At 36.3% G+C, this 15,481-nt stretch overlaps 1 protein-coding gene across 6 annotated transcripts in view; it reads left to right on the top strand.

Annotated features, from left to right (window-relative positions):
• NOX4 (NADPH oxidase 4) overlaps window positions 1-15,481 on the top strand; it is a 161,761-nt gene that overhangs the window by 27,937 nt on the left and 118,343 nt on the right. For all 6 annotated transcript variants that reach the window (XM_026015242.2, XM_072726154.1, XM_072726156.1 and 3 more), the window contains 3 exons: window positions 3,410-3,507; window positions 7,026-7,053; window positions 13,971-14,043. In XM_026015242.2, coding sequence (XP_025871027.1) covers window positions 3,410-3,507; window positions 7,026-7,053; window positions 13,971-14,043 — 199 coding nt within the window. The remainder of the gene's footprint in view (window positions 1-3,409; window positions 3,508-7,025; window positions 7,054-13,970; window positions 14,044-15,481) is intronic.

Below are 15,481 nucleotides of genomic sequence, written 5' to 3'. Positions count from 1 at the left end.
TCCATGTGTTGAAAGAGAATTGCCTATTGGCGCTACAAAAAATAAGTGTGTCTTACACATTATATATGTACTTTTCACATTATAATGTATGAGAGTTGGCCCTCAAGCTGTTAATAATTATTTCCTAAAAGTAAATAGTTTCATTTAGAAAGACTAAAAGAAATAGGATAAAAGTTTTGAAGGTTTAAAAGTACAGATATGATAGTTTAAATGCATCTGTCAGAATGCAAAATGTCCATTCATAGAATGTGATTCCATTTGAAATTATATTTGATAAATGTTTCTTTGATATTAATACTTGGTATTAAATGTCAAATGTTGTGGAAATTTATCCTGTTCAATTCCAAGTTAAAATATCAAGTGATAATCCTTTGCTTTTTAAAAGTCTTTTTAAAGTAAATTTTTATCCTGAACATTTACGTGATATTTTTCAAATTTTCGAACAGAAAGTGATAAACATATTAATTAAGTACATGGACTTTGGAGATGGAGTTATGCTGGATCTATCTCCAACTGCCCTTCTACCTTACTTTATGTTACATAAGCTCTCTGGTTTTTGATTTGTTGTTGTTTCTATTATAAGATGGATTGACAGTACCACCTGCCTCATGATTTTAAGACTAAAATGAGATCACTCAGGTGAAGTTTTTAGGACAGAATTAGTTATTGTGATTTATGATCTCAGGGGTTAATTATCTCAGTGGCATAGCACCTGACATTTCCTGCTGGTCATTATTTTATAGGACAGAGCGGTTTTGACACCAGGGACAATTGATCTGGTTAGGTATGCATGGCTGTTTTGAATCAGTCATGTTTTGATGCAGCTACCTTCAAGAGGCCATTCAGCTTTTGACTTTTACAAAGTTGCCAAGTACTGTTGAAACAGGCATCTGCACTGTTTTATCGCTGGACATCTTATTCATGGTTCCCACCTCTGGAGGCAAGAGACGGGGAGAGGCTCAGGGGTGGGATTAGGACTCCATACCACTCAAGAGGCTGGGGATGGAGTAAGAGTCCAGGATGAGATGAGGATTAAGGGTGTAGCAAGGGTCAGGGCTGGGTTAGAACACAGGGAGTGAAAGATCAGAAAAGCAGGAGGGTCAGGGAATGTTGACACATTTGTAACTCGATTTGTTCTAAACTGAAGCTGTGTTCAAATATTCTGGTTCAATTGGAGAACAACCAAGAGACTGAAATCCTGTAGAGTCTTGCCATGAATGAACACGTATTCCAGACGGTTTGCATTCTGTCTCTCACTAATTGTCTGACCTCAACTGGGTTGCCCTTTCTGGCTTTTGTTTTCTTACCTGTGAAATAGGGATGCTTCTACCCACCTCATTGTTCTGTTGTGAGAATTAAATGAGAAAATCTATCCAAAATGCCTGGGCTGGCTTTCTCCCTGCTGCCTAAAATTAGAAGCCCCCGATTTCTTTTGACCTAAAAGGTCTTTTAAAGGAGGTGAATAAAGGGAGCAGATATCCCTTAAGGGTATCTCATATAACTGTTACCTAGGGCTTTTTTTTTTTTCAGGAGAATTCAGAAAGAAAAGCCACAAAGCATGCTGTTAACGTATCAACCTTTAATTTAAAATGAAAGGATTTTTTTTTTTTAACTTACACGTTTCAGACTTGATAAAGCTAAAGGACACAGTCAGTTTTGCTTAAATAATGTCTTATGCCTGTGCCAGAGTGGAGTCTCACCTGGACAGCTTCTTGACAATTTCCCTGGAACTCTGTCCTTGCTTGTTAGTTAACTCACTTCTAACTTCCTGTCCACTTTTTAATGAGACCTTTGTCCTTCCTCTCATTTGATTCTGGCAAGAGCTTTAACAATCCTTTAACTTTTAAGTTAGTTGGCATTCTATTTGTCTTCGTGAGTCCTTCAGAACTCTTGGTATATCTACATCTCTTGTGCTAGGTTGGAGAGAACCATAGTTTTCCAGTTTCTACACACATTTTCTGTTGAATAACCACACACCATCTATTGTTATAGGCTGTAATGGTTCACTCACCAGTTTCAGGTTACTTGTCTTAGTAAGTCTCCTACTTCCATCATTTTACAGAGAACTAACCTGAGGGGTTGGTAGGCAAACAGTGTGGCCAAGAAAACCCGATTTCCTTTTATTTTCTTTAAAGATTTTATTTATTTATTCATGAGAGACACACAGAGAGGCAGAGACACAGGAAGAGGGATGAGAAGCAAGCTACCTGTAGAGAGCCTGATGCGGGACTCAATTCCTGGACGTCACACCCTGAGCCAAAGGCAGATGCTCAACCGCTGAGCCACTCAGGTGTCCCAAGAAAACCTGATTTCCAATTAGTTACTTGTTGTTCCTTCCAGTACATTATGATGGACTGTTAATTTGAACCTCATTTTACCTACAAGAAGAGACTGGGAGGAGAAGGCATCATCAACGCACAAGTTTGTTTGCGTTTTCCTTGTCCAGCCTCCTCGATATAACTCTTCTTCTCCCTAGCCTTGCCAAGATGAATTTGTCTTTAACTGTCTAATAATTTCCTAACACTTCCATCTTTTGTGTGGGCTCTGAATCGGTTGAGCTCTCTGTTTCCCTGTGCCACTGTGGGTAGATTTTTTTTTTTTTGTGGGTAGATTATTAAATGGTAATCATTGTTTTCCTGGGGTTTTATCCCAATGAAACAATTACCAGCACTTTTGCCATGGGGTTTAGGATGTTATGATTTGAAGTTTTGGATTGTGAGAAATCTTAACTGGCTAGAAGCCATAAAGTGGGCCTATATTTTAGGTCGAGTGTCAGGGAAGTATACAAGATGTACAACAGATTTGGAGCTAGAGGTTGGTGAAAAATGTAGAATAATTCAAATATCCAGGAGCTGCTTAAAAAAATAAATACATGCCCATATTATCCATACATTGACACATGATGTTTCCTAACTCTGACTTGCAGGTGTTGTTTTATTCTAGCCTTTGAAAATTCCATTTTGTTACGTGATTTCTTTTTTGTTTGTTTGTTTAAGATTTTATTTATTTATTCACGAGAGACTGAAAGAGAGGCAGAGACATAGGCAGAGGGAGAAGTGGGCTTTCCATGGGGAGTCCGATGTGGGGCTTGATCCCAGGACCCGAGGATCATGACCTGAGCGAAAGGCAGATGCTCAACCACTGAACTACCCAGGCGTCCCTCGTTTTGTGATTTCTTTTTTTTTCTAATTTAATTTAATATTTTTTTCGTTTTGTGATTTCTAATGCTCAACTATACCTATAATGATTTTTTTGTGTGTGTCTTTATAATTTCCCTTCTCACTTTAATATTTTATCACTCACTTAGCTGTCAAATTTTACCCTGTGTTTACTTAGGAAGAGGAAAGAAGTCCTCTTTGTGGAACATATATTAAAATCCCCCTGACTTGTGCCTCGTGTGCTTCTGTAGGTGTGCACGTGGCAGCCCATCTGGTGAATGCCCTCAACTTCTCCGTGAACTACAATGAGGATTTCACTGAACTGAATGCAGCAAGATACCGAGATGAGGTGGGTGGTCTCTGTCTTCTCGGTTGCCTTTCACTTCTCTTGAGCTGACTAATGAAGGTCTGTGAATTTCACGGAAAATTTGTACCTTGCTGCTCCTTTTGAGTGCTTTTAAAATGCAGTTGTCAAGTTGAGTTTTGTTCCTTTTCAATAGAAAATATAGGTAATTACTATTTCACAGTGTCTCCTGCTGAAAATGGGAGTTCGAGAGTGTCTACTTTTTATATTCTGCGGTGTTCAGATGGCTGCCACTCAGGCCTGCCTTCTGCCTCCCAGCAGCGTCATCTGCTTCTCATCCAGGGGAGACTGCCGAGAGTGCCTTTACAGAGCACACATTTTTTAATAACTGAGATACTGCGCTTGGGGGAAAAAGGGCGGAAGGGCAGCTTGACTATTTGAAGATCCTGAATAACCTGTTTATTTGACTTAAAAAATATTATTGAGTTTTAGTGGTTACTCTGTTTTGTTTTAATCTTTGAAACAGGTGACCTTGAGCTGAGTTCTGTTCCCGGGAATATCTGACTTAGGGCTGCTTTTCTCCATGGGAAGCCACCCATGAAATGAAATTGTATGTGCAGGGTGCCGGGCCCGAGCCGAATGAATACACGTACTGCCCTGGGTAGCTATCGTTCAGTACTTCATCCTGTCCTCAGTCTGCCTTTGCTTCCCGCCAACACTGCATCAAAATCAAACCGCTGGCTGTGGAATTGGGTCACCCCACCCTGCTTTGCTAAATCTGGTGTGACTTTGTAAGGTTATCCCCCATCTTCCCAGGCTCCGACCTCTCATCCACGTATCACCCAAGTTACCGAGATTAATACTGCTGTGATTATGTGCTGCTTCATCTCCTTCCCAGAAGAAAACGAGGGGAAGACTAACAACAAACCAAGAAACAAGTCACAAAACCAAAATGGCAAGCAGCCTTTGAGAAGTTCTTTGACTAGACACGAATTTTCTTAAAAATGCCAATATGATTTAACTGATCTAGGTTGGGATTAGGCATTGATATCTTTTTTAAAAGTTCACTTGCTAATTGGGGTGAGTACCCAGCATTAAGAACCACTGACAAAGCCAGCTCCTTCACAAGCCACTGGAAGCTCTTCAAATGTAATGATTCCAGAACTGGAGATGTCTCCTTTTCTCTTTCCCGCGACCTACCACCATTCCTCTATCCCTTTCTGCCCACAGCACATGGGCTTCTTTGTTTCCTACCTCTGCCATCGACTTTCGTTCTTTGCTTCTCTCTCTTGTTTATGTAAAAATCTAAGGTATTTACTAGCTATAATGGTTCTATCATTTTAATGGCATATACTTGTGCTTCACAGTCTAGTAATTTTAGTCACTTTAGGTTTTTTAGTTAAGTTTCTTTCATTTTTATGAAGGATATGTGCCCCCCCCCAATATTTTAAAACAGATAAAGTTTAAAAGTGAAATCTCCTCCAAAAGTAGCCACAGTTAACAACTTTCTGTTCTCTTATATTTTGAGTGACATTTTATGAGACCTATTCCTCAGCAATTTTCTTGTTTCCATAATTACATGTACTATTGCTTGCTGTATCTGAAAGTGTAGATCTATCATTCTCTTCATATTAATGTGTGATAGTTTATTTTTAGCCTTTTCCTTATTCATAGATGTTTAAGTTGTTTTTGAGTTTCTGTTACGATCCACACTCCAATAAATTGTTTTTTTTTTTTTTTTTTATATGCTTTGGCTAGGCAGATTCCTAGAAGCAGTATCTGGTTTCAAAGGAATGTACATTTTTAGTTTTGTTGGACATTGCCAAATTGGCTTCTAAAAAGGCTTCATTGGTTGACACATTTCTACCAAGTTTGTCAGAATGCTTATATCTGCACCTTAATCGTTTTTGTTTTTCTTTAATTTTTCCCGATCTGACAGATGAAAAATGGTAACTCATTGTTTTAATTTCTATTTCCCCTTGCTTTTTTCCTTCCTTCCTTCTTTTTTTTCTCCCTCTTTTCTTTATTTTAGTTAATATTTTTGAATCCTTGGTAGTCACCAGAGAGTATGCTAGATGAGGATAAAAATGCACACACACACACACACACACACACACTGCATGCAAAAACAGATACAGTCTTCTGTGAGTTGTCTTTGAGAAAGGTGGGTTTGTGCCACATGCTCTATTGTCCTTTGCTTTGTGCTCTCTCTCTGTCTTCTGCAGATTTCTAGTGACCCACCCTGCAGCTGCTGAGTGGCACATTCTTGATGGCCTAGCTGAATCTGCCTCATCCTGTCATGTGTGAAACTATCTCTTACTCTCACATTCCATCCTCATTCCCTGGCGGTGATAATTTGTTGCATCTTCTGAGTTCTCACAGCTAAATGTTCATATTTCTGGTATTACCACTTTGTTCAGTTGGACTTGTATTTTCAGGAGTTGTTTATATAGAAAGTTACTCTAGGTTACTCTTGAGCTGTGTTCCTAATGTCAGAGGTAGAAGTCATCTGGCCCCAATGGGAAGAGAAAATATTCATGGGCAAGTGGCCTTTATTCAAGGCTTCTCAATTTTTTTCATATGAATGGCTTCCCTCTTTGTATATAGAGTGGCCTGACTCCAGATTCAATGGAGGCCTAGGCAAGAATTTCAAAAATTGTGCAATATTAAGCACCATTAGGATGAAAAACAAATCCACAAATCTACTGGGGATTGATCTCAGTTTTCCAGAAGATAGAAAGGGAGTTGCCTAAAGTCCATTGCGCCATGAAAGATGTAGTTTAAAGGACAGATTACACTAATAATATTAATTTTTATAATTCTGAGTAATAAGAACCTGTCCTCTTTGAGTATCGTCACTCGCAGTATTTGAAACATTGTAAGTCTTCAATTAGTATTCTTTGCACTGAATTTACAGTGACAACCCTCCCTACATATTTTATCACTTTTGATTCTCACTGTCTTGACATGTTGTAGGTGCAGTATGGCAATTATGGTCGACAAAGTAATTATTAATATTTCCACATTATAGTCCAAGATATCGAATCTCAAAATAGTCAAAAGGTGGGCTTTGGGCCACTATTACAAGCTTTATAATTAGCCATTAAGATGAAAATCTACATTTTATGACTCTTTATCTAGGGCTCTTCCTTTTTCAGAAGGACAGTCTCTCCATGTTGGATGTTTTTAAAAAATTTTATTTATTTATTTGAAAGAGTGTGCATACATGAATAGGGAGAAGGGCAGAAGGGAAAAGGAGAAGCAGACTCCCTGCTGAGTATGGAACCCAATGCAGGACTCAACGTGGGGCTCAGTTCTAGGACCCTGAGATCTGAGTCAAAGTCAGCTGCTTTCATGTATGTGCCCCTCTAATGGGCTGGATTTTGTGCTTGTTAGAATCTCCTCTAGTGTCATGAAAACATGAAACTTGATTGAATTTCTCATTTCCACTGGGAGACTAGTATCTTAAATGTCTAATGGATTACATACCCAGCAGACTCCTTGTAAAATTTTGCATTATCAATGTTTTATTTTTCAGTCCACTTTTTTTCCCTTTTTCTCAGGATCCTAGAAAACTTCTCTTCACAACCGGTAAGTTGTTATTGATTGCTCTTTCTGAAGATTCAGGGAAATCTTTGAGAATAAGCATAATTGAATTACATAGCAATTAAATGTATGTTAAAATAAAACATGAAAACTTTGCGATCAGAACAAATGTTACCAGACATAAATTGCATTGAAAATAGAGGGGCAAGGCAAATGGTGAGGTTCGAATGAATCAAGAGTAAAAGTTAAGTAAATGCATTTGCCTTTCGTATGTTCTTCCAATGACAATGATGTGATGCCATATGGTTGTTGAGGACATGCTTTGTGCCCCTGTGTGTGGCAAGTAGTATTAGAAATAATACACAGAATAGACTCCTACCCTCAAGGTGTTAGAAAGAAACACCAAGCACTCTGATTATTGATGCAGTTTTTATAACTCAGTAATTTAGTAGAATATTTGATGATCTTAAAGCCTACATAAAAAGAGGGGAATAGTCATTTAAATTGGTTATTTTTCTTGAAGTGTATTTCCTTTTTCATCTGTAATTTACTTTTTCTTCTCTAGCATATTGTCTATGAAAACTCAGTCTAGACTATTTATTTGTTAAACCACATTTAAACATCTCAAAATTTTACCCTGATGTTAGTATAATTCTTACTAAAATTCTCTTTCTCAGCCTTACATTAATAAGGATGAAAGAACAGAACTGCATTTGGGGCATTTTTAGCACATTATTTCAGAGATAAGGACAATTTGGTAGTTGAGATGGTGTGTGTCTTGGCTATCATAAACACCCTATTAAGGATCAAGATTGCATGTAAGACTGAGGCATGGCTTTGTCAAATACATTGTTTATTTTTTTTCAATCAGTTTTAGGAAAATAGCTATAATTCTGGTGTTTTCCCCTTCCCTGACAACAGTATGTTTAGATTTATAAAACATGTTTTTTTTTTTCTTCTGTTTATATATGTATGATGTTTGCCACTTACAAAGTATTTCACAGTTTTCTCTTTAGGAGCACAATTTTACTTTTGCTTATAACTTTGCTCATTGAAAGCATGTTTTTTATTTAAGCCTTAAGAATTGGATGAGAAATAGAAAGAAAAAAACAGAAAAACAAAACCTTATATATGAATCATTGTAAGTTTTGGTTCATAAGAATTATTTTTACAGAAATAATCAATAACTTTGTTTTAATATTTTTCACAGTGGCAAATATAGGTGAAACATTGGGATATTTAAAGTGTTTGAACAAATTTAGTTTCCAAACATATAATATGATTTCTTGTATGATGAATATAGTACATTAAGGAGCTTAGCATAATGAATACTTGTATAGAAGCAGGTGATCTCTTCATGTAGCATGAAACCCCATCATCCTGTGTTACTTCCCAGAAGTTCCCATGAGTGGTATTGGACTAACTAGAGATAATACTTCAAAACACAGATTTCCTGGCTCCATCCTAGAGAGTCTCTGTGGTGTGGCCCAACAGTACATATTATTAACCTTACCATGTATCTAAGGAGCTTCCATTTCACCCTTGCTGGACATCTCATCATACTCTTGTAATTACCTTCTCACAACACCTAACTTTTGTCTACTCTCTTACTCCGTTCTCTCTTTTTTTAACCCTGTCTACATCTGCTCATCTTTGAGTCTCAGCTGACATGCCCCCATCATCCACAAATTCTTTCCTAATTCCAATAGTCAGAGCTGGTCGCTGTTTTAGTGTAGGTTCCTAAAGATGCATAGTTAAAGTACTATATTGTAGAATAATTTTTTTCCTTACATATATAATCTTTTCCACTGGAAGGTGAGCTGTTTCACTGTGAGGCAGCGCTTCCCTTAGGGCAGTCAGGATCCCCAAGTAAATGGTTTTTGTGTGTGTGTGTGTGTGGGGGGGATTTCTATCAATACAGACAACAGGAATCACCCCAAATCAGCATGTCAACATTATTTTAGTGTCCCAATCTACATTATTTTATGAAGGAAATTCTGTGCTGGCCAGAGGAGCCATCCACTTCCCAGGTTGTTAGCTTGGAATATATTCTGGGACCCCTAAGCATGAGTCTAGGGCTTGTAGGGCATCTGATTGACCCTACTGACTAGTAGATGAGGGAACAAAGCACAATCAGAGGATGGCAGTGGGATAAGAGAGAATTTTCTACAAATAGACTTAATCTAGCTTTGTATTACTAATATGTCTATGACAAACTATTTCATGCTATCTTTGAACTTTGTTAGATACAGTGCCTAGGAAAAATCATATTTCTGATGGAGGAATGCATGTGTGTTTTTAGATGTTCTAGTGATAATGACTATTTTTATTGGTTAATATATTTCTTGGATTTTAGTTTGTTTAATATTACACAGAGTCTTCTCTCTCCTTGTCCTTAATATTTTTCAATGTAGTCCACAACTGAGAAATTAAGATTGTTTTGTAGAAACTAAAGCCTTGGCAATTCAAGTAACATAAAATATAGTAGTTAGATCACTCAATAAGAAATGTTAAAAAAAAGTCCAATTAAGAATTTATAAAATAAAACAAGTTTGAAAGATTTAATTATTCAAACATGCATTTCCAAAGGTTTACTACATTATTTCCAAATTTGGTAGTACCTTGTATGATGACAATAAAATGCACAGTATCCAATTTCAATTAGGAAAAACGCTCATAAACAAATAGAACTGTGTTTCCAGTTATGTTTGAGAAAACAGGATAATGAGTACAAGATGGTATATTTCTGACCACATCTGGGTATGGACAAAAATGACCTCTCAGTTTCATCTAGAAATGGAAGTACAGTGCAATCATTCACTTTAAAGGCAACTAATTAACGAATCTAATATGCATAGATAAAAAGTAATAAGACTAAACATACAAGCATGTCTTTTCCTAAGAAAACAATTATAGTTTTTGTTTCATAACTTGAAGGATTCAGAATTCACAGGGTACTTCACTTTGGCAAGTAACTTTGCCTAAGAAGCTTTGATTAACTCAGTTACTTTTAACCTGTGCTTCCAGACTCCTGGAATGCATGTAGTAACAGAAGCTAATATGTTGGATCTTAACTTAGCTGTCATTGGAAGCTGGGTTAGGGTGCCCTTTGATGTACCTGGAAAACACTTAGCTCTCTTTGAGTACTTAATGTTTCACTTGTCTGCTTATCCTATTTCCTACATTGAACTGAGATTTCTTTTAGAGCAGGATTCTTTTTTTTTTTTCTCAATTAAGAGAATACTGCAGATGCCCAGAAAATACTCACTGAAGATGAAAGCCAATTGTTTAACTCTGCTGCTTGATACATAGCTATCCTTTACAGCATCCAGATGATCAGTTTAATTCCAGTGACAGAAAATCAGAGCTTCTTAAGGTACTCCTTTTTTTTTTCCTGGACTGTTATAATTGTAATATTTTTTTTGTTGTTGTTAAAGATTATTTATTCGAGAGAAAGAGTATGAGCAGAGGAAAGAGTAGAGAGAGAGGGAGAGAAGCAGACTCCCTGCTGAGCATAGACTCCCCGTTGCGGGGCTCGATCTCATGACCCTTAGACCATGGCTTGAGCCGAAATCAAGAGTTGGACACAACCAACTGAGTCACCCGGCGCCCCTAATTTTTTCTTTTTATTGCTAATTATAAGTAACTTTTTCTTTATTGATCTTGTCTATTACTTTATAAACTACAAACTCTGATCTTTTTATACTTCCAGGAGCAAGAAAGGAAACATGAATCCTTTAGATGAAAAAGATAACTTCTTAAATCTGAAAGAATATTAAAAAGCATTGATTTGATTCTCCCAAATTTACAAATGAGATCCAGTGAGATTGGGGTTTGGCCCAAGGGACAGTACCAGGACCATTATCCCATAATGTGCATCCTATTGGCCAAGCTGTCTACCTCATCTTCAAGTGACTGATGTCAGCTATTTTCCAATCCACCTTCTAAAATCATTCCAATACATTTTCTGTGTTCTGCTCTAAAAGGAATTCTCTAGTTAAATGTTTGAGGAAAGATCTGTTCAAATTTAAACTGGTTTCTTGATAATAGTACTTCCTAGACCTAATATACTAATGTGTCCTGTGACTCTTCAAGGGATAGTTATTATACTTTTGAGTAATAGAAATTAATATCTCAAGGAATTAATGTTCAAGTAATATACTTCGGGAATTATGCCTGTACACTAAATATACTCAGTTTTTTCAGGTGTCCTGATGAAGTGATTTATAGACGTTTCATAACTAATCTTGGCATATTTAGAACCACATGGGAAACCTTGTGTGCAGGCACAGTAGACCTTAATGAAGCCCCAATAAAATTATCGAAGAAGCCTTTCCAGCCACACATTTCACATCATGGAGCCATCTGGGATTCTGTCATTTATTTATTCATCTGGTCAAATAACCTTTTTTTTTTTTTTTTTTTTTTTTCAATTACATGAAATGACAAAGACCCCTTCTTTTTTTTTTTTTCTTCAAATGTATTGTTACAATTGAAGTATGCTAAATTTTATATATGTAAATTATGCTATTCTATTGGTTTTGACATATGTATATACTTGTAAAGCCAAGACCAAAATCAAGATGACAAATATATCTATCATTCCAAGAAGTTTTATGTCCTTTTATAATGCATCCTGCTCTTTATTCCTCTTAGCAACTAATCTGCTTTCTGTCACTGGAGAATGGTTTGGATATTCTAGAATACTATATAAAAGGAATCACAGAGTTTATATTCTTGGGAATTTTTGAGGAGGAGAATGTCTGGCTTTTTTCATTCAGTCAAATAATTTGTGATTCATGTATGTCATTGCTTTTAGTTCATTTTTTTTTTTTAACTGCTGATTAATTTTCCAGGTACAGATAATACCACAATTGTTTATCCATTCATTTGATTTTTTTTTAAGATTTTATTTATTTGAGAAAGAGGAAGAGTGCATGCACAAGGAGAGAGAGAGGGAGAAACAGATTCCCCACTGAGCAGGGAGCCTGATGCAGGGCTCAATCCCAGGATCATGGGATTCCATGGGATCCTGGTCTGATGATCCCAAAGGTGGACGCTTAACCCACTGAGCCACCCAGGAGCCACTTCATTCATTTGTTGATGAAGATATGAGTTGTCTATATGCCTTGACTGTTAAAAATAAAGTGGCTATGAATACTTTTTGAACAAACCTTTATGTAGATATATGTTTATGTTTCTTTGGGGGAAAATTTGCAGTGGAAAGGCCAGGTTGTTTTATAGGCATGTTATTCTTTGTAAATAGCATTTTTTCTGTATAGTAGTTATTAGCCCTTTAGTGTGAACCAGTAGTCATCATGTTCTTCTCTTACTCCTAGCAAGTTAGTACTCACCTGGGGCAATGGGAAAGATGAGGGCAACAGAGTGCCCTGGGAAAGAAGCATAGAAAAGAGATGATTTGGATTAAGCACATCAGGAAAGGCAAGTCTTGTCAGGCTTCCAAATCTATACATTGGGGAAACTGAGGAGGAAAGATTATCCAGGTATTAAGTATCCAAAGACTAACTCCTTAATTTCTCATGTGGCCCTTTACAAGTAGAAACTTGTTTCCACTCATCCAGTGATTCTAAGCTGTTGGGATCCTAATGATGCACACTTGTGTTGCTCTTCTGTTGTACCCAGCTTGTCTGTTTCTGCTAGTGGCTTATAGTCCATGATGGCCCTTCTGTCTTCTAGGTAGTTATTTGTCAAGGAGAGAAGTTGGGGGATGTCTATACTTTTGAAGATACAATTGTTTCAGTAGCTCTCCAGAAAGACTTAAGATGGAATCTCTCCACTGGGGCATTTGACACTTACTGTAGCTTGTATGATTATAAGAATAAATAATGGTAACTTATAGACAAGATATTTTATTTGGTAGGAGTAAGATAATAAGAAATGATACTATTGTGATTTTAGTTCTTTTTGATAAATCAACTATTCATTTTGGATATGCTATCTGGGCTTACTTTGGATATTTAGCCATTTATCACATCAGTATTAAGTTTGAAAACCAACACATTTGGACAATTTTTTCTTTGTTAAAAATGATATTTATGTCATATCAGAAGCACCAATTACAGCATATTTCCCATACTAAGGAAATATGCCAGCAAATTTTCTTAAAACATCAGCACTATAATTTTTTTCCTGTTTCCTATTTTTTGTTCTATACTTGAAGTGGTGATTTTTAGAAAGCTTTAGGTTTTGTTTATTTTTCCTTTAAAATTACTCTAGATAGTGAAGTGCAAAAGAAATTAATTGTATTGAAATTGAAGCAGTTACTAGTTCCATAAAAGAGGGTTTGAGAGAGAAAGGGAGTTTTAGTACTGTGGTAGAAAAAAATAAGACAGTAAAAGGTGTTCCATGTCAACCCAGCCCTGTTGTATATTTTTTCCTCCTTTAAAACAACTTTTGATGTATGATTAAGATTTAATAAATTTCATATATTGAATACATACTATCAATAAGTTTTGACCCTTGCATATATCCATGGAACCATCATCTCTATCAATATAATGAACATATCTTAATGCTCACTCTTTAAAATTTCTCTGTACCTTTGGAAGTCTTCCCCTCCTACCTCTCTCTGCTTCTCCATTAAACATATGTTTAATTTCTGCCCATTGTTTTCATTACTGACATTTGATGTAGTATGTACGTTTGGTATAGCATGTCCCCATAGAAGTATGTACGCATTCACCATTCTGAGTGGAATACTTGAAAATATTAAGGTGGACTCTTCTGTTAAAGGTAGAAACACTGGTTTGTCTTAAGTACCTTGAAACCATGCTAATTTTAAAAAGGCTTTTTTTGAGAGGGAACATATAAGGAGATATGTGATTTGAATTGGGCTTCCCACAGAGCAGCATAGTACTTTGGATTTTAAGGTAATAATTTTTTGTACTTTTTTTCTCAGTATGGCTTAAGTTAAAATGTACTTATATACATTTTTTTAATAGTTCCTGGCCTGACGGGGGTCGGCATGGTGTTGGTGCTCTTTCTGATGATTACAGCTTCTACATATGCAATACGGTGAGTGTCAGAGTCATTATTTTAATGTTTTCTGGCCAGAGGATTTAGATTTTCCTTAGATTATCTTCACTTTCATATGTAGTAAAAGTCTTGGTTAACTGGAATGATTAGCCAGTGCAATCAAGATTATGGTTAATGGACTATTTTGGATAACTAAGAGTGAAGTAGAGACATTTCTATATATCATTTCCTGTTTTTGAAAAAAATCTGCTTGTTTTTGTAAAATATTCTGTGTTGATAAGAAGACATGGAGACTTTTTGATGACTAGGGAAATTTTAGTTCCTTAGACTCATCCATCTGAAGGACAGTATATCTCTATGAGACATGAGAATGTAACATGTATGCAAAGGAATATATCACAGTTATTCTATAACTCATTTCCTGGTGTGAGTTTGTTTTGCTGCAATTTAATGTAGTATTCTAAATGAAGATTTGGAAACGTGGTTAGTTGACATCTGCTAAAATAACCAGAAATATCTGCATGCATATTTATTCTTCTAGTTGAGATTTTGAGCAACTGCAGGTATACAGCACCTTCACGTGTTCTTTCTGATGAATACATTCTGTATTTCATACCATTTTAACAGCCTCTTATGTTTCTGGTCAAACTTTTTGCTTAAGAAAGCAAAAAAGAGTTAATATATAATATTCAAAAATCCTCAGGCATTCTACTTGTTGAGATGTTAAGTTTAGTGGAAACACACACATATACATGCTTTGAAAAGAATTGCCCAACAGATTACTTTTTTAAAGACTTTATTTAGTTATTTTAGAGAAAGAGCTCACATGTGCAAGCAAGTGGAATGGGGAGGGGCAGAGGGAGAGGGAGAGGGAGAAACTCTCAGGCAGACTCTTCACTGAGCACAGAGCATAATATGGGGCTTGATCCCATGACCTGGAGATCATGACCTGAGCTGAAATCCACAGTTGATGCTTAACCAACTGAGTCACCCAGGTGCCCTTGCCCAACAGAATATTAAAATGAGTCTCCCCTTGCACTTCTGAACACATCTGTACACACATCCACATACACCAAAGTGTCACAAGTAAACTCACCACTCAGAGATTAGCTCTATAAATTTTCTGGTTTTGATGATTATAGGCTTAACCCTCCTTGCCCTTGCTCACTCATTTCCCATCTTCTCTTGCCACCATTATCACTCTCTTTTTCTTCCTTTCACACTTAGACTCTCTTCATATATCTATGTATTTTACCAATATAGCATCATATTATACATACCATTTTAAGTCTGCTTTTTTTTTAAATCTATTAGGAACATTTTTCTACATTAATAAATATTTATCTATCATCCTTTTTACTAATGGAACAGCTATTACCATATATACATTATTTTCCCCATTCCCCTATTTTTGGATATTATATGTTGATTCCATTTTTTTTATAGTATTTCAGTTCTGAAACATACTCCTATCCAT

This window comes from Vulpes vulpes, chromosome 11 (assembly GCF_048418805.1).
Source record: "Vulpes vulpes isolate BD-2025 chromosome 11, VulVul3, whole genome shotgun sequence".
Taxonomy (NCBI): domain Eukaryota; kingdom Metazoa; phylum Chordata; class Mammalia; order Carnivora; family Canidae; genus Vulpes; species Vulpes vulpes.
This window is presented reverse-complemented; position numbering and strand designations above follow the sequence as displayed.